The sequence below is a fragment of the Tamandua tetradactyla genome, chromosome 4 (assembly GCF_023851605.1).
Source record: "Tamandua tetradactyla isolate mTamTet1 chromosome 4, mTamTet1.pri, whole genome shotgun sequence".
In the NCBI taxonomy this organism is placed as follows: Eukaryota; Metazoa; Chordata; class Mammalia; order Pilosa; family Myrmecophagidae; genus Tamandua; species Tamandua tetradactyla.
In genome coordinates this window covers 37,818,792-37,838,863 of record NC_135330.1, presented here as the reverse complement: position 1 = coordinate 37,838,863, position 20,072 = coordinate 37,818,792, and the positions used below count along the sequence as shown (strand labels likewise).

The 20,072-nt window shown below is 36.9% G+C and overlaps 1 protein-coding gene across 3 annotated transcripts in view; it reads left to right on the top strand.

Annotated features, from left to right (window-relative positions):
* Positions 1-20,072, top strand: part of SHCBP1L (SHC binding and spindle associated 1 like) — a 67,497-nt gene that overhangs the window by 30,774 nt on the left and 16,651 nt on the right. For all 3 annotated transcript variants that reach the window (XM_077157195.1, XM_077157196.1, XM_077157197.1), the window contains exon 6: positions 8,350-8,455. In XM_077157195.1, the coding sequence (XP_077013310.1) occupies positions 8,350-8,455 (106 nt within the window). The remainder of the gene's footprint in view (positions 1-8,349; positions 8,456-20,072) is intronic.

Here is a 20,072-nt window from a genome sequence, read left to right as displayed (position 1 = left end):
GATACCAAACCATGCATCCAGAAATCTCAGAGAACACCAAGAAGGATAAATACTAAAAAAATCCCTGCTTAAGCATATCATATTCAAACTACAGAAAAGTACAGATAAAGAGAACATATTGAAAGAAGCCAAAGGGGGAAACACCTTACCTAGAGAGGAACACGGACAAGAATTTACATCAGACTTCTCTTCAGAAATCATGGAAGCAAGATGAGAATGGAGTGAAATACTGAAAGTGTTGAAAGAGTTATCAACCTAGAATTTTATATCCAGTGAAATTATCCTTCATAAATGAATGAGAAATAATGACCTTCTTAGACAAGCAAAAATACTGGGGATTTGTCACCAGTAGCCTTGCCGTGCAAGGAAGGTTAAAAGAAATTGTTCAGGGAGAAGGACAGTGATAAAGCTCATAAACTCAGCTCTGCATAAAGGAGAGTCAGAAAAAGAAAACAAATGAAGGTAAAATAAAATCTTTTGTCTTATTCTTAATTGAGCTAAAAGATGACTGTTTACAATAGTAGTAGTTAACAATGCATTGCGAGATTATAGCATATAGCATATAGTGAAATGAATAGCAAGTACTCCGATAAGGGACAGGAGGAAGGAACTGAGAATACTCCTTATAAAGTACTTTTTCTACATGTGAAGTAGTATAGTGTCATTTGAAGGTGGACTTAGTTTAAAGTGCATATTGCAAACTCTAGGGAAAACTTTAAAAAATTTAAGTAAAATTGATATGTTAAAAGAAGAGATAAAATGGAATATATGAAATGATCAGTTAAAACCAGAGGAGGCTGGAAAAGAGGGAGAGAACAAAAGCACAAGTACAACAAATAGACAACAGTTACGAGTATCATAGATATTAATCCAACTATTTCAATAATCACTTTAAATGCAAATGGTCAAAATACACAAGTCAAAAGACAGAGATTGCTTGAGTGCATAAAAAAAAAACCAGCAACTATATGTCCTCTACAAGAAACCTTCTTTAAATATAAAAATTCAAGTTAAAAGTAAAAGGTTGGACTTGAACTTCAGGTGTATGTGACACCTGAGACTCAGAGTTAGCACTCTGAAGCTATGGAAGACAGCATTACTCCTTACAGCAACTGTTAAAAAAAGAAAGTTGAAAAAGTGATCAGACTTCAACTATACATATGAATGAAACTGATCTGAATAGGACTGAGGTAAATCAGAATACAGGGTAAAGGATATGGCCTACATTTTAAAACTTCAACTTCTGTGTGAGACCAAAGGAAGAGATGTTTACTTGATACAAAACTTATATCTTTGGTAGTGCATTATCTAATTTAACTTGGATGGTCAGTTTATTTGAACACCATAACTACATGGAATTTTATACAGTTTAGTGTGATAACCCTGATATATCCCAGGGTAATTTGGGCAGAAAAAAAATATATATTTTCAAAGTCCCTTTGGGGGACTGGGGAGAAAGGAAGAAATATTCAACTTCCCCAATCTGGGGAATTCCTGATATTCTCTCAAGCAGTCGAGACTACCAATTCAATAGGCTGAGCCCTCAATCTTGGGGCTTGCCTCTATGAAATTTATTCCTGCAAAGGAGAAGCTGAGCTTACTTATAACTATGCCTAACATCACCCCCCAGAGGACCTCTTTTGTTGCTTAGATGTGGCCTCTCTCTCTAAGGCAACTTGGCAAGTGAGTTCACTGCCCTTCCCACTATGTGGGACATGACTCCCAGGGGGTTAAATCTCCCTGGCAACGTGGGACAGGACTCCTGGGGTTGAGCGGGCACATGGCATGAGAAAGCCTTCTTGACTTAAAGGGGGAAGAGAGAAATGAAACAAAATAAAGTTTCAGTGGCTGCGAGATTTCAAACAAAGTTGAGAGGTTATCCTGGAGGTTATTCTTATGCATTATATAGCTATACCTTTTTAGTTTATGGTGTATTGGAGTGACTAGAGGGGAGTATCTGAAACTGTTGAACTGTATTCCAGTAGTCTTGATTGTTGATAACTATAAAGCCTTTACAGTGTGACCGTATGATTGTGAAAACCTTGTGGCTGATGCTTCTTTATCCAGGGTATGGACAGATGAGTAAAAAAAAAAAAAAAAAAAAAAGAGGTGGGGATAAGGAGTAAAAAAAAAAGGGGTAATAACTAATTGTGGTGCTGTGCTTTGAAATTTATTGCTTTTCTTAATATATGTGATTTTTCACAAAAAAAAAGAAGGGAAAAGAGTCGATTGTGATTATAAAAAAATTTTTTAAGCCTTCTAGCCTCCTATATTCTGGACCAGCTAGAAGGAAAAAAATCCGAGGGGATCGTATGGTAGCCCATGACAAACTGTGGGATCTGTCCTATAGCTACTTATTGAAGAGTGCTTTGAAAGCTATTGCTTTTTTATTTCTTTGCTTTGTATATATGTTATATTATACAATAAAAAAAGTTTAAAAAATATAAAAAAAGAAATTATCCGAAAAAGAAATTGAAGTAGATTGTAATACTAGTGGTTGATGAGCAGGAGGGGTAAGGGGTTTCGAATGTATGGGTTTTATTCTTTTTTCTTTAATTTCTTTTTCTGGAGTGATGCAAATGTTTTAAAAATGATCATAGTGATGAATACACAACTATGTGATGATATTGTGAGTCATTGATTGTGTACTTAGGATGGGAGTATATGTGCATAAAGATATCTCAATAAAATATTAAATAAAAAAGGGTTGGAGAAATATTTTATGCAACAATAGTCATAAAAAAGCTGTAGTAGCTATATTAATTTCAGGTAAAGCAGACTTTCAGAACCAAGAAAATTATCAGAAATAATAACAAAGGGCATTAAATAATGATAATGGGGTCAATTTCCAAGAAGATGTAATCTTTAACAGGTGTGCACCTAAAAGCAGAGTGTCAAAAATTGATAGAATTGCAAGGAGAAATAGACAAATCCACTAGTATAGCTCGAGACTTCAAAACCCATTCTTCTAGTAATTGGTAGATCAAGCAGCCAGAAAATCAATAAGGATATAGTTGACCTGAATAGGCTATCAATCAACTTAATCTGAATTGACATTTATAGATACTCTGTCCAATAACTGAGTATCTATAACTGTTTGCATGGAACATTCACAGATTGAAAATATATTCTGTACCATAAAACACATTTAAACAAATAGGAAAGAAGAGAATATATGTTCTCAGGCTACAATGGAGTTAAACTAGAAATCAATAACAGAAGAATAGCTAGAAAATGACCAAATATTTAGATATTAAGCAACAGTTCTAAATAACACATTGATCAAAGAAGTCTCAAGAGAAATTAAAAAATAATTTGAAGTAAATGGAAATGAATAATCCAAATTCATGGTATGTAGCAAAAACAATTCTTAGAGATTTATAGCATTATATGCAAATGTTAGAAAGGAAGAAAGGATTAAAATCAATTAAAGCTTTCAGAATAGGAAATCAGAAAAAGAACAATTAAAGAGTAGAGTAAGCATAAGAAAAATGATAAAATTTTGGGCAGAAATTAATGAAATTGAAAACAAGAAAACAATAGAGAAAGTAAATGAAACCAAAATTTGATTCTCAGAAAGAGCAATAAAATTGATAAAACTAAATTGATAAAACTAAAACTCTAGCGAGGCTAAACAAGGAGAAAAGAGAGAAGACAAAAAATGCTAATATAAAAAAATGGAAGTGGATCATCACCATTAATTACTAGTTGCTCAAAGGATAATGAGGGAATATCATGAAAAATCTATGCCCACAAATTTATTAATTTAAGTGAAATGGGCCAATCTTTGAAAGATGCAAAACTCACACAAAGAGAAATAGGTAATCTGAATTTGTTCACGTTTATTTGACATTGGATCAATAATAACCTTCCAAAACAAAGTCCCAGGCCCAGGTAGTTTCATTGGTAAATTCTATGAAACATTTAAGAAGAAAGTGACACCAATTCTCCACAATAATTTAAGTGAAATGGGCCAATCTTTGAAAGATGCAAAACTCACACAAAGAGAAATAGGTAATCTGAATTTGCTCACGTTTATTTGACATTGGATCAATAATAACCTTCCAAAACAAAGTCCCAGGCCCAGGTAGTTTCATTGGTAAATTCTATGAAACATTTAAGAAGAAAGTGACACCAATTCTCCACAATCCCATCCAGAAAATGAAAGCACAGGGAACACTTAACCTCTGCAAGTTGTCAATATTCCCCTAAAACCAAAACTAGACAAAAAACATTATAAGAAAGGAAAATTATTGACCAATATCTCTAATGGACATGAAGCAAAACTCTCAAAGAAACATTAGCAAATTGGACCCAAGAAATTATAAAATAATTTGTCCATGACCAAGTGGGAATTACTGCATGTATGCACAATTGGTTCAACATTTGAAAATCAATGTAATCTGCCACATGAAGAGGCTAAAGAAGAAAAATCATATATTCATATTAAAAGATGCAGAAAAAGCATTTGACAAAATCCCACATCCATTCATGATAAAATCTCTCAGCAAACTTAGAGGAGAACTTCCTCAATTTGAAAACTATCTACAAAAAAAAAGCAATATACATCATACTTAATGATGAGAAACTAGATGCTTTCCCCACAAGATTAGAAATAAAGCAAGGATGTCTTCTCTCATCACTCCTATTCAACATCATGCTGGAAGTCCTAGACAGTACAATAAGACAAGAAAAGGAAATAAAAGGGATATAGATTGGGAAGGAATAAATAAAACGTCTTTGTTGGCAGATGGTATGGGTTGTTGTATTAGTTAGGGTTCTTTAGAGAAACGAAATCAACAGGGAACACTTGCAAAGATAAAATTTATTAAAGTGTCTCACGTGACTGTGGGAACGCAGAGTCCAAAATCCACAGGGCAGGCTGTGAAGCTGATGATTCTGATAGAGGGTCTGGATGAACTCCACAGGAGAGGCTCGCCAGCCGAGACAGGCAGAGAGGGGACATGAACATCCATATGCAGAGACATGAACCTAGACATAGGCCTCACATCTTTCTACAAAAATTAATTCAAATTGATTCATAAACCTAAATGTAAAATGCAAAACTATAAAACTCCTAGAATAAAACATAGGAGAGTATCTAAGTGACCTTGGATTTGGTGATGAATTTTTAGATAGAACACCAAAGGCATCTGTAAAAGAAAAAAAATGACGAGTTAGACTTAGCAAAAATAACATTTTCTGCTCTGCAAAAGACACTGTTAAGAGAATGAAAAGACTAGCCATAGATTGGGAGAAAACATTTGAAACCCACATCTCTGGCAAAGTCTTGATTCCACAATATATAATGAACTCTTTAAACTCAATAATAAGCAATCCAATATAAAAATGGGCAAAAGATCTGAACAGAAACCTCACCAGAAAAGAGTTACAAATGACAAATAAGTATGTGAAAAGATGCTCAACATATGTCATTAGGGAATTGCAAATTAAAAAATACCACTACACATCTACTAGAATGGTTAAAATTTAAGAACAGTAACAACAACAAAAAGCAACTTACAACACCAATTGCTGGTAAGGGTGCAAAACAACAGAAACTCTCATTCATTGCTGGGGAGAAGGCAGAATGTTACAGCCAATTTGAAAGACAGTTTGGCAGTTTCTTACAAAGTTAAACATAGCTCCAGCAGTTGCATACACAAACTTGCACAGAAATAAAAACTAATAGGAAATACCATGAACAATTGTATGCCAACAAATTAAATAACATAGATGAAATGGATAAATTACTAAAAAGACATAATCTACGGAACCAACTCAAATAGAAACAGAAAATCTAAATGGACCTATAACCAGTAAAGAAATAGAATTAGTAAATAAAGAGCTAAGAAAAAAGAAAAGTCTAGGGCCAGATGATTTCACTGGTAAATTCTATCAAGCATCTAAAGAATTAATACCAATTCTTCATAAACTCTTTGAAAAATAGAAGAGGGGGGAGCAATTCCCAACTCATCCTATGAGGCCAGGATTATTCAGATTCCAAAACCAGATGAAGACATCACAGAAAAAGAAAACCACCGACCGACATCCGTTATGAACAAGATGCAAAATTCCTAAGCAAAATACCAGTAAAATGAATCCAGCAACATAGAAAAAGGATCATACACCATGGCTAAACGGGAATTATCCCAGGAATACAAGGTTGGTTTAATATATGAAAATTAACCGATGTCATACATCATGTTAATACAATAAAGGACAAAACCTATATGATATTTCAATAGATGCAAAAAAAAAAAGCATCCGACAAACTCCAACATCCTTTTGTGTTTAAAAACTCTCAATGCACTTGGAATAGAAGAGAACTTCATCAACTTATTAAAGGTCATCTACCAAAAACCCACAGCTAACATGATACTTAGTGGTAAAAGACAGAATGTTTCCCCCCTCAGATCAGGAGCAAGACTAGTATGTCCATTGTCGCCACTTCTATTCAAATTGTTCTGGAGGGTCTGGAGACCCTGAATTCAGGGCAATTAGACAAGAAAAAAAAATAAAATTTTTTTATTTCCAGATTTGAAAGGCAGAAGTAAAATTGTCTCTATTTCGGATGACATGATCTTGTATCTAGAAAATCCTATAATGAAATACTACTCAGCCTTATAGAGAAACAAATCGCTGATACATGCAATAGCATGGATGGATTTAAAAAATACATGGAATGAAAGAAACCAGACACAAAGGAGTACATAATGTATAATTTCATTTTAAAATTCCATTTATAAATTTGAACAAAAGGAACTTTTTAAAGACAGAAAGTGGTGGCTTGGACATGGGTGTGGAGGATGGACTGCAAAGATGCATGAAGGAACTTATTAGGTGAAGGAAATGGTCTGTATCTTGATGGTTATGATAGAGTTAAATAATTGTATACATTTGTGAAACCTCATGGAATGTTTTATTTAAAGTGAGCATTTTTTTATGTTAACTATACCTGACAAACTGAATTTTTAAGAAGTCACTTATATATACCTTTGATTTTAAAATTCGGATTGCTTGATAAACTACTGTGGATTCCTGAACATTTAGGATGTTTTACTTTTTGAGCAGCTGATAATCTAGTGAAAAGATGCACAACATCATATATGATTAAGGAATTGCAAATTAAAACAACAATGTTGGTGGTGTAAGGATAGCTCAGTGTTAAAATTCTCACCTGTCATGTTGGAGACCCGGGTATAATTCCCGAGCCTGCACATACCAATCAAACAAACAAAAAACAGGTGTAAAAGTGAGTGGGTTTGATTTTGAAATGTTTGATACAAAGTCTGTCTTGAAGGTCATTGCTAATATGTTGGAATTCAGATTTTTTTTTTTTTTTTTTTTTTTTTGCATGGGCAGGCAACAGGAAATGAACTCAGGTCTCCAGCATGGCAGGTGAGAACTCTGTCTGCTGAGCCACCATGACCTGCCCTGGAATTCAGATTTTAATAACCTGTGTGGTAAATTCTTAGAAACAGCTTTAGGAAATCATGAACTTCACAAAAATATTTGTGAAGATGATTGAGGTATAAGCCCAAAATAAATTTGTCCTAAAGCTGCCTTCTCTTAGCCTCAAGCGATAACCAGACTCCTACAGAGAGCCCAAAAGATTACACCTAAGGAAATTACTATTAAATACTACTGGAGAAGGAAGGTTCTGTTTGGTTGACAATAATGATAAAGGCAAAAAGTTATACTCAAAAATGTTCTTTGAGTTTCTTTTGGAGAGACAAATGATTAAGAGATGAGACAAGAAATGTAAAGAAAAGCATAAAGAAGAGAAAGAATAAAATTAATTAGAAGGGTTGAACAACAAATATTTTAAAACGGTTACAAGAAAAAATAAAGTATTTCTTCTCAGAAGCTGATAGCCAACTTTATCTGTGAAGTCTCAATATCTTTTAACTGATCATAGTATCTAAAATTAGACATGTCCCCAACACTTCTTATGCCTCATAGCACAAACATAACCCACCTCTGCTCTGTGTGAGTCTACAATTCAGTGGATTATGTAAGCACTATTAGGAATTTTTTCTACTGTATTGGAAAATTGAAGTGTTTGGGCAAATTGCAAATGATTGTAGTGGATCACATGCAGATGTGTACATTTTTCATGTACAGCCATTAAAACGAAAATATTCTAGGGTTCAAGGGGTTAAACATTCAGCTTTCTAAAAGATTTTAATCATTCTATTACTCTCAAGGAGCACATTGTTCTCAAGGAATTTATAACTAATGAAACCTATTTCTCAATAATACTTAGTACCACGCATTTGTTTTCTAAGTAAGTATAGGTTAAATCTTCATGTTGATTTAATCATAAGTTAATGTTTTCAACTATAGAGTTCATGGACCTTTCTTTCCAAGAATTCTGAGGCGTAGGAAAGGAAAAAGAGACTATGGAAAGACTATAACACATATTGTAGCAAAAGTGATGACTACTGAAATGGTAAGGAATATGTTTATTCTTATTTTTTCATTTACGTTTTCACTGCATATGATCAGAAAAGAAACTCCTTGAAGGTAGGGCTCTTGTCCCCCATTGTACCCAGCTCAGTGATTATCATGGAATAGGTACTAGTAAATAGATAGATAGATTAGACAGATAGATAAATGTCCACAAATATTTACTGAATACCGACCTGGTTGTCAGTCACTATGTTAGTTGCTATGAGGAAGATTGCATTAAGGGGGAATACAATGATGAACAAGATCCGTAGTCTTGCTTCCTCATACATTTGATAACCTTAAAATATGGTAGAGATGTGGACAACAGGCAATTACAACGGTGGTACATGGTGCAACATAGGATGTGTACCTAAGCCAGAATTAGGAATTCTGGCAATTCTGGCTGGAATAAATAACTCAGCTGAAACCTGAAGGATAAGTAGGAATTTTGCTAGCCCAAGATTGAAAAATGTTCGAAGCCAAAGGGTAAATATTACCATCTCACTTGACCTCTCAATAGCATTTTCCAGCTCTCTCTTGAAATGTTCCTTTTCCTTGTCTTCTGTTATATAGCATCCTGATTTCTATCTCTTTAAGTTGCCCTCTAAATGTTTTGTCTTTTATTCTGTACTATATTATACCTAAGTGGTTTATATAATCATCTCCTGACTGATTATATGTCCTGATAATCCAAAATGTCTATCCATATCCCAGACTTTTGTTCTGAGCCTCAAGGTTATATGTCTAAATTTCCTATTTCTCACAAGTACTTCAAAACTTTGTAATTAAATTCATTATCTTCTCCACAAACCTGCTTATATTCTAGTGTTAACAGAATCATCAGTCGGTACCACTAATCATCTAGCTATAATGATAATTTTGAGGGACTCACTGTAATCATATCCCTCATCCCCTTCATCCACCGACTTTTCTCCCTTGTTAATGCTAGAGCCTGGAGTAAGCCATGCTGTTTCCTCTGCTTGTTGAACTGCTGCTCGTCATTCTGGCCTCTATTTAGATATCATTTCCCTAGAAATAGTCCTTCTCAAACTTCAAGAATACATTAGAATGTTATATATTCTTTTAGCACCCTGCATTTCCCCTTACTGAACTTTAATATAACCCTTTTCTTTTTGATGCTATATATCGAATGTCAGTCTCTTTCACTGAAAGAAAAATTTATGAGCTTCTGGAGGGCAAGGAGTATGTCTGGTCACTGCTCATCCAGTCACCTAGAATGATACTTGGCACATGGTAGGTGCCCAACTGCTTTTGTTGAATGAATAAATGAATGCATGTGTGCATGCATGCGACGGCCCACGGACAAGAGAGTATGGTATATTGTAGGAACTGAAAGAAGTCCTCATGAGGAGAGTAGTGACAGATAAAGCTGGCTTACAAGACTGGTTTTGCCTACAATCCTATCCATTTATTTCAACAAAGTTTAATTTTTCATTTAATTACTTTTTGGTCAGGTTATACAATATTGCTAATTATTCTACCAACATCTTTGTAAACATGTTTGTAAAAAACCGTTGTAAAAATTAAGGCATATTCAATGCACACTCTATATATTAGTATATACATTGTTCTATCTGAAAATCAAAAACAAGAAAAATGCGCTCTCAGCTTAGCCTATATCAATATGTCAGACTGCAAAACTCAGTGTTTTGGATTATCAAAAGCCTTCTTTTGTGCCCTTATAGACAATATCAAACCATTGGCTATTATCAGGAAAATGTGCCACTGTGTGTCTTTCCTCTTCCTGTACCTCTCATTTCCCTTTCACACCAACTCCCCATGCCCTGTTTTTTTTTGTTGTTGTTGTTTTGTTTTTTAAGTTGCCTGGCTCGACCAGGTCTTAGTAAGCAGTTCCCCCTTGGTTGACCAAGGCAGCAAAAGCATCTGGAGAGAAAAATCAGATGGTATACCTTTGCTGCTCTCTCCTCTAGTCTTAATTTTAGTATATGCAAACACAGCCAATCTGCCTGTCCTTGAGTTCTTTAACTAAGGTTTGAAACAGGAAAATTTCTTCCTTTTTATGCGTCCAGTTTCCTTTTACAGCACCTTTGCTTTTTCACCTGTCCTCATGCCTTTTTCTTAGAGTGTGATGGATGTGAAGTGTTTGCTCCCTTCTGCGTCTGGTCTTGACAACAGGATTTGCTATCTGACTGACACTAGGCTGTTCTTCCCTGAAATGAAGAGTCCATTCCAGACCATCTTTCTTTCACCTATGTCCAAAACCATTTCATGTCCAGAGAGACCTAGCTCCCCTGATTTAGAGTATTTATCTGGGTTAGGAGATGCTTTTGGAGAACTCTAAAAGATGTGTGTACCTGTGTGTGAGTGGCAGTCTAGTCTTATAGGTAGATTTAACTATGGTAGATTTACCCACTCAATATCTTTTTTAGTTAGCATATTATTTCTTCAACTTATCTTAGTAATTTGTATCAGACATTTTGTAAGCTTCATTACTTTATAACAGATTTAAAGTGCCTATGATAAAGACTTGATTATTTCCTAGAGAAAAGAAAAAAAAAATGTGGGGAACAGAGTAGTGTCACACTATCATCTCAGATACTGCTTTTGTTCAAGAACGTAGACCTGGTATGGTGAGAACAAAAGGTTCCTATGCCAAATACAGATCAGTATATCGTAACTTATAGGCCGCAAGTAAGAGTATCTGCCAGGTTTTGCTTCAGCTGAGAGATACCATGGTGAGAGCAGAACTAATGAAGTGCAGAGTAATATTCTTATTTATGGTTTGATTGTAGTTCTCCCTACCCTGGATTATATCAGCTGGCCTAGCCGTATCCCCTCCCTGTGGCTGGGGTAGGAGACACCAGCATGTATATAAAGCAGACTAAGTGTTTCTGGGTCTTCATAGCAACTAGAAGAGTGTTGATGCCAATTCAGCGAGGCACTTGAATATCAGCCACCCAGCTGGTCTCCTCACAGACATTCTGTAGTACATCAGGACCCACGGGCTCAAGCAAGTGTATTTCCTTGCAGAGAAGAAATCAAGGAAATCTCAGACTGATCAATTGGAGGGGGCACAGGAGATTACAGTTCTTTGGGGCTTGGAAAGAGTGGCTGGGGAGAGGCTGCTTAAAGAAGAAAAGAAAAAGTCTAAACATAGATGATGATGAGGGAACATACTAGGGATAAAATTAGGAGACATCAAGTTCATACTCTGGAATGTATCCTGAGCAGAATTGGTTCCCGTGGACTGAAAGAAGGTGCTCTCAAGTCAGATGTCAAGTCCTGGAGAGAGCTGGATGCTTGGGTCTTGCAATCTGGGCCTACTCAGGGAAATGACTTAGGTTTTCCCAGGTGCTGCATTGATGATGGTAGAAGCAAACTACTTTGGGACACAAGTAAAATTGGAAGAGTTTTCATATGTGCTTTGAAGTAGATCTGAAAGAACCCAATTAACAGTTTCATTAAATATTAGTTCAGATTAAGTGATTAGTTTGGAAACCTGTGTTGCTGCATGAGCGCCCAAAGGAGAAAGCAAACGTTCCTCTTTACAAATAAATAGGAGTAGAGAGGCAGTAACTGATCAAAGTTAAGGTCTTTTAAATATAAACCTTTCTGAAAACAAAAGCAGGGTCCACATGAGCATACAAGAGGCCAAAGTTTGTCAGCTTAATAAATTAAGACTGAATAATGTCCTGCCTTTAGAAACTGAAAGTGGGAAAAAGGGGAGGAGGGGAGCTGGTGGTGAAACATCTGGCCAAGAAAAGCAGTAATAATATGCTTTTAAGCTACATGGATATGTTAATGAAAACAGCCCCAATCAGATATTGAAGAAGCTGGGAAATGTGATGTGATGAATATTTTTGTGTAGAGACTCAACAATGTGCTATGTGATACTTAACCCTGAACTGCGTGTATTAGGGATTGTCCAAAACAAACAAACAAACAAAACCCATAAAACAACTTTCATTGAATCAATAAATTAGCAGTTTTTCACCTGCTGGCTCTTTTTGGTATGCATGCTGTCTAAAATATGATACCCAGCTGGAAAGCTTGGATAAATCTTCGAGAACTATGATGCAGACTATTTTGCAGAAAAGCAGCACTGCCTGGGTTGTGATCCTTAACAAAAATGACTACTTCAGACACAGTTGACCACCTCTGTTTGTATCACTGCATGACTGATGTATGATTTATGTGCTGCTGCCATTAGAGCAAAGAAAAATGCCATGTTAAATTCTGTTTTCTTAAATAAAAATGTTGACAATAACCAGTCTTCTCAAGTGGAAGACAAGCCATTGCTATGAGGACCTTAAAAAAAATAAAAGTAAGGCATAAATTTTGCTTTTATCCACAACTTTATTTTATCATTTAATATCTTTTTTTCGTTTTTAAATCTGTTTCTTCACTTTCTTATGTGACAGTGAGAGATTTCTTTGATTTTTTTATCTAGTACTTTGCAATCTTGTCTTGATTTGTTTAAGTAATTATTTCTGAAGTTTGGAGGCCAGGATAATGAAAGGAAGTCGATTATGAGAAGGCAGCATTATCAACTTCTACTTTGCTTAGATCTTCGATTTTAGATTTACCTTTATTGAGTTTGACAAAATACTTGAATTTGATTCTAGTCATAACTATCTATGTACACAGTCTTTAACAACTCTCCCAACTTTAAGATTCCTTACTCAGTATTCCTCTTTTCTCTGTATCTCTCCTTAAATAGTTTTACCCATGCCTATCATCTTTATGAAGGTGATCTTCACAAGTACTACAGTGGAAAAACTGAAGTACTTGGTAGATAGCCGAAGGTTTAAATAATGTGTCTGTGTCCACTTAATAACTATGTAACCTTGGCCAAGCTGCCTAATCTCTCTAAATCTCCGTTTTCTTATTTTCAGAGTGCTTTAAAAAGATAGAGATAAAAACAGTGTACTGCACTGGTTAAGAGCAGACTGCCTGGATTCAAATTCTGTCTTTCCCACTTAGTAGTTATGTGATTTTCTTAACCAGTTATTTAATCCATATGTGCCTTTTACCCACCTGTAAGATGGGTATGATAATATTCTGTACCTTATTTACAGAATTATTGTGAAGATCCAATGAAGTTAATATTTGTAATATGCTAAGAATAGTGCCCAGCACATGGTAAGTGCTCAGTAAATGTTAACAATTACTGCTTCTACAGCTAGTACCATTACTTTATGGGATCTTTGAGGCTCAGTCCATTCCTATTCCTCCTGTATTCTCTCTTTCAGTTGATATCATAAATATCTCTGTCACATAATGGCACATGGTGACGTTTGCTGGCCCTTCTAGCTTGGGTTGGTTTCCAAATGACTCTCTCAGAATCTGTGGGTCCTTCTGACCTCTCTTGGGGATGTTTTTCCTCTCTAAGAGTCTGTGGGTCCTCTCCTAGCTTCTTTGGGGCAAATTCTGGATTTTATCTCTTAGCTCATCTCTCCAGAGACATTTTCTGCCTCCAGGCTTCTTTCACTTGATTTCATCTTCTTGCTTTCTGTTTGACTCTGAACTCTCTCTGACTTATGCCTTTTATTCCCTTTTAGGGCTGAATAATATTCCATTATATGTATATACCACATATTCATTCATCTGATGATGGATCTTTGAGTTGTTTCCACCTTTTGGTCACTGTGAACAATGCCACTATGAACATTGATGTACAGACATCTATCCAAATACTGCTTTCTTTTATTTTGTGTATATACCTAGGAATGGGATTGTCAGGTCGTACGGTAGTTCTGTGGTTAATATTTTGAGGAACCACTAAGTTTTCCACAACAGCTGCATCATTATACATTCCCACAAACAATGTACTAAAGTTCATAGTTGGATTTGATTTACCAATATTTTGCTAAGGAATTTTACATCTATGTTCATAGCAGATGTTGTTCTATAGTTTTCCTTCTTGTAATGTCTTTTTCTAGTTTTTGGTTAAGGTAATACTGGCCTTACGTGTCGAGTTAGGAAATGTTCCCTCTGCTTCTATTTTCTGGAAGATATTATAGACAATTGGTATCATTTCTTATTGAAATGTTTGGTAGAATTCACCAATGAAACCATGAGGACCTGGTGCTTTCTGTTTTGGAAAACTATTAATTGCTGATTCAATTAATATAAAAAATATAACCCTGTTCAGTTTGCTAGGACTGCTTGAATGCAATATACCAGAAATGGATTGGCTTTTACAAAGGGGATTTATTAAGTTACAAATTTACAGTTCTAAGCCCATGAACATGTCTGAATTAAGGGATCAAAAGAGGATAGCTTCACTCAAGAAAGGCCAATTATGTTCAGGATTTTCTGTCACATGGTTCTAGTCTGCCAAAGCTGCCAGTATGCAACACACCAGAGATGGATTGACTTTTAATAAAAAAGGATTTATTTAGTTAAAAACATACAGTTCTTCAGAGGAAAGGCAGCTAACTTTCATCTGAGGTTCTCTCTCACGTGGGAAGGCACAAGGCAATCTCTGCTGGCTTTCTCTCCAGGCCTCTGAGTTCCAACAGTTTTCCCCAGGGTGATTCCTTTCTGTGTCTCCAAAGGTCTGGTCTGAGCTGCAAGTGCTGAGATGAGGCATGCTGAGCTGCTAGGGCTGTGCTGTGTTGAGCTCTCTCATTTAAACATCCAACCAGTTAAATCAAACATCATTCATTGCAGCACGCACTCCCCCTAGCCGACTGCAGATGCAACAGCAACAAATGAGCTTCACATGCCAGTGGTTCATGTCCACAGCAACAGAACTAAGCACCTTCTACCTGGCCAAGTTGACACCTAAATCTAACTACCATACATGGGAAGACACTTGGCAATGTCTGCTGGCACGTCCTGTCTAGGTTGGTCTCCAAAACAGCTATCTCAGCTCCTGTGTGTCCCTATGTCCTCTTCATCTCTTAGTTTAGCATCTCTCGGGCATTTTATGTCTCCAAGTGTCTTTCACTTGGTTTCATTTTTCTGCTCTCTGTATCAGTTCTGAGCTCTCTCTATATATTCTACCTTTTATTCTCTTCATAGAGGACCATGGTAAAAAGATTAAAATCCACCTTGAATTTGGTGGGTTACATCTCCATGGAAACAATCAAATCAAAAGGCCTCACCCACAATTGGGTGAGTTATATCTCCATGGAACCAACCTTTTCAAAAGGTCCCACCCACAATAGGTCTGTATCCATATGACTGGATTAGAAGAACATGGCCTTTCTGGGGTATGTAACAGTTTAAAACCAGTACAAGCCCTATTCAGATTATCTATTTTTTCTCACGTGAGAGTTTTGGTACATTGTGTCTCTCCAGGATTGGTCCATTTCATCTAAGTCATCAAATTTTGAGACATAGAGTTGTTTATAATTTTTTAATTCTTTTACTGTCCTTAGAATCAGTTGTGATGGCCTTTCTTTCTTTTTAGTAATTTGTGTCTTCCCTCTTTTCCCCTTGGTTAGAAGTTTATTAATTTTATTACCTTTTCAAAGGACCATGTTTGGTTTTGTCATATTTCTCTCTCATTTTTTTTTGTTTTCAGCCCAGGTGTGAATTAGCCATAGACATAAGTAAAATATTGCCACTGGGTACTGCTACTCAAATACTTATAAGAGACAAGGCTCTGAGTGACAGTGTATTTGGTATCTTAAAAGAGATTTGTAGAGTTAAAATGTATAATAATATTGGCTTCTTGTTTGTAAATATTTTGGATGCTATTGTTAAAGAAAGAAATGAGTTAAGGCTTCAAAATCCCAGCTCAAACACTGTATGGAGGTCATGAAAGTTTCTATGTGTGCCATGAAAGAAATTCTTATTTCTTGTAGAACCAGACTTGAGATTTCTGAAAACCAGACCCAGAGTCTCACTGTTCAAGAGGCTAAATTACAACATAAATTGAATTCCCAACCTTGCAGGCTGTGAGCTGTTAAAGTGAGGGCATTGATTCAGAAGGAATGGGGTCCTGAAAATTGTAATGGGGACATATGGGCTGATGGTAATAGAGAGGCTACTGAAACCCTAGATTCTGCTGGATTAGATGGAAACGTGTCTCCAATCATTTGGATGGGTCTTGATTAATTTACTGGAATTCTATAAAAGAGGAAACATTTCGGAGAAAAAGGGAGATTCTGAGAGAGCAAAGAAGAACAACATAGCCATGAGAAGCAGAGAATCCACCAGCCAGCAACCTTTGGAGATGAAGAAGGAAAGCACCTCCCTGGGATCTTATGAAACAGGAGGCCAGGAGAGCAAGCTAGCAGATGAAGGCCATGTACCCTTCCAGCCAAGGGAGAAACCCTGACTGTGTTCACCATGTGCCTTCTCAGCTGAGAAAGAAACCCTAGACTTCATCAGCCTTCTTGGAGCAAGGCATATTCCCCTGGATGCCTTTGATTGGACATTTCTATAGACTTGTTTTAATTGGGACATTTTCTCAGCCTTAGAACTGTAAACTTGCAAGTTATTAAACTCCCCCTTTTAAAAGCTATTCTGTTTCTGGTATATTGCATTCTGGCAGCTAGCAAACTAGAACAAACTGCATGATTTTTTTTTCCAGTTTTTATAGACTGAAATAAGAGGAATATGTATGAAAGTGGATATTGAAAGTGTGGGATAATGGCAGAAGGAAAAGGAACATAAAGTTGGGCAGACTGATTTATTGCTATGGGCCCATTAAGCAGAAATTCTGGATTCAATATTGTAGCTCGAGGAATTCGAAAAGGGTCTAACAGTTTGGTAGGTGGTTAGCTGAAGCATGAACCAAAAGGTGGCCTACATTATCTGAAGTTGAAATGCCAGAACTGCCCTGGTATAATGTAGATGAGGAGATCCAAAGACTTAAAGAGATAGAATGTTAGAATGGATATATCATGCAAAACCTGTTCACCCACCACAGGAATGTCCAGAGGACACATTTTTCACCAAGACTGTGAGGAAGAAATTTGTGAGAGCACCTCTGACATCCCTGAAGAGCTCTATGATCACTCTTATCTGTAGGTCAGCTAATTCTCTGGAAATTGCTGCCACTGAACTTGGATCTTTAAACAAAATGGGGATGTTTGAATCCCTGATTGGCAGGAGCTGAGTGGCAACACTTAATTGCCAAAGGTAACGTGGGCTTGGCTACCATAATGGACAGCAGAGTAAAACAGTAATCAGAAAAGTCTGACTCACCGAGACCTATGATGTTGACTAGTTGATCATGGGGTATCTAGAAGGGAAACAGATGGGCAGTCTAATAAATTTTTACTTGATCTGTATAAGCAGAAGAGTTCTAGGTCAAGTGGACAAAAGTCTAACTTGAGTTATAAAAACAATCACAGACTCTCATTCAGTTCCCGAATTTGAGACAGTTTACAGGCCCAGAACTTCTTGAATGAAGGGAAACCCTGGTCCCCTTGGAGAAGGATCCTGCTATATTGCCAAAATTTTATATTGATAGTCTCCTCTTAGCTTTCTCCAAAGGGATTGATGGCATTTTGCCAAGGTTTGTGCATTAGGGGAAAGGAAATAATCAGACATTTAGGGGATTATTAGACTCTGACTTTGAACTGCGTTGATTTTAGAAGACCCAAAACATCACTGTGGTTCTCCAGCCACAATAGGGGCTTATGGATATCAGGTGATCAATGGGGTTTTAGCTTAGGCCCATATCACAATGAGTCTGGTGGACTCAGTGGGTCCCTGAACCCCTTCTGTGCTTATTTACACAGTTCGAGAAAGCATAATTGGAATAGCAACCAATACAGAAACATTGGTTATCTGACTTGTAAAGTAAGGGCTACTATGGTAGGAAAAGCCAAGTGGAAACCACTAGAGTTATCTCTACCTAGCAAAATATTTCATCAAAAGCAATACCATATTCCTGGAAGGATTGTAGAGATTAGTGCCACCATCAGGGTCTCAAAGGATGCATGAGTAGTGATTATACCACGATATCCCATTCAACTCTCGTATTTGGCATGTGCAGCAAATAGATGAAACTTGGAGGACAACATTGAATTCTCAGAAACCTAAGCCAAATGCTGACTCCAATTGCAGCTGCCGTTCCAGATGTGGTGTCATTACTTGAGTAAATCAAGACTTCCCCTGCTACCTGGTATGCAACTATTGATTTGGCAAATGCTTTTTTTCCCTCAATATCTGTTAGAAGACCACCAGAAACAGCATTCTTTCAAGTGTCAAAACCAGCAATACACCTCCACCATCCTACCTCAGAGGTATAGCAATTCTCCAGCCCTATATTATAATCTAGTTGACAGGGACCTTGCTCATCTTTCCCTCCCACAAGACATCGCACTAATCTATTATGTTGATGGTGTTGTGCTGACTGGATCTAGTGAGCAAGAAGTAGCAACTGTTCTAGACTTATTGGTAAGGCATTTGTTTGTCAAAATGTAGGAGATAAATCCAACAGAAATTTAGGGGCCTTCCCCCTCAGACAAATTTCTAGGCATCCAGTGGTGTGGGGCATGTTGTGATATCCCTTCTAATGTGAAGGATAAGTTGTTGCATCTGGCCTCTCCCAACGAAGAGAGAGGCACAATGCCTAGTTGGCCTTTTTGGATTTTGGAGGCAATGTATTTCTCATTTGTGTTTGCTACTCTTGCCCATTTACTAAGTGACCTAAAGCACTGTTAGTTTTGAGTGGAGGCAAGAACAAGAGGGGGCTTTGTAATAGGTGCAGGGTACAAGCAGCTCTGTCACTTGGGCCAAATGATCCAGAAGATCCAATAATGCTGGAAGTTTCAATGGAAAATAAAGATGTTGTCTGGAGTCTTTGACAGGTTCCTGTAGGAAAATCACAGCACAGAATCTTATGATTTTGGAGCAAAGTCTTACCATCCTCCACAGATATCTACTCTCCTTTTAAGAAACAGCTTTTGGTCTGCTACTGGGCCTTGGCAGAGAGCAAATACTAACCACTGACCACCAAGTTACCATGAGACCTGAATTTTGTCCATCATGGACTTGGTGGCGTTTGATCCATCAAAACACAAAGTTGGTCTTGCACTGCAGCACTCCATCATCAAATGGAGGTGGTGTATATGAGATTCGGCTTGAGCAGGTCCTGAAGGCACATAAGGAAAAGACCGAAATACCCATTGTTTTGGTTTATCAAAATGCTGCCAGAATGCAATGTACTAGAAATGGAATGGCTTTTAAAAAGGGAATTAAGTTACAAACTTACAGTTCTAAGGCCATAAAAATGCCCAAACTAAGGCATCCAGGGAAAGATACCTTGACTCAAGAAAGGCCAATGTCTGTCACATGAGAAGGCACATGACTGGCATCTGCTGGTCCTTGTCCCTAATTCTGATGCTTCCCACTTCTGATGCCAGTGGTTTCCTCTCTAAGCATCTGTGTGTCTTAATGTAGCTCCTCTGGGGCAAATCTCTAGGTTCTGGCTTGCTTAGCATCTCCTGGAAAGGCTCAAGGGAAGACACATGGCAACATCTACTGGGTTCTGCATCTCCAAACATCTGTATCTAGGTATCTGCTCTCTCTCTGTCAGCACTCCAAGCATCTTCAAATGTCTGGATCTCTGTCAGCTCTGAAGCAACTGTTCTCCAAGCGTCTGCATTGCAGGTTTCTCAAAAATGTTTCCCCTTTTAAAGGACTCTAGTAAAGTAATCAAGACCAGC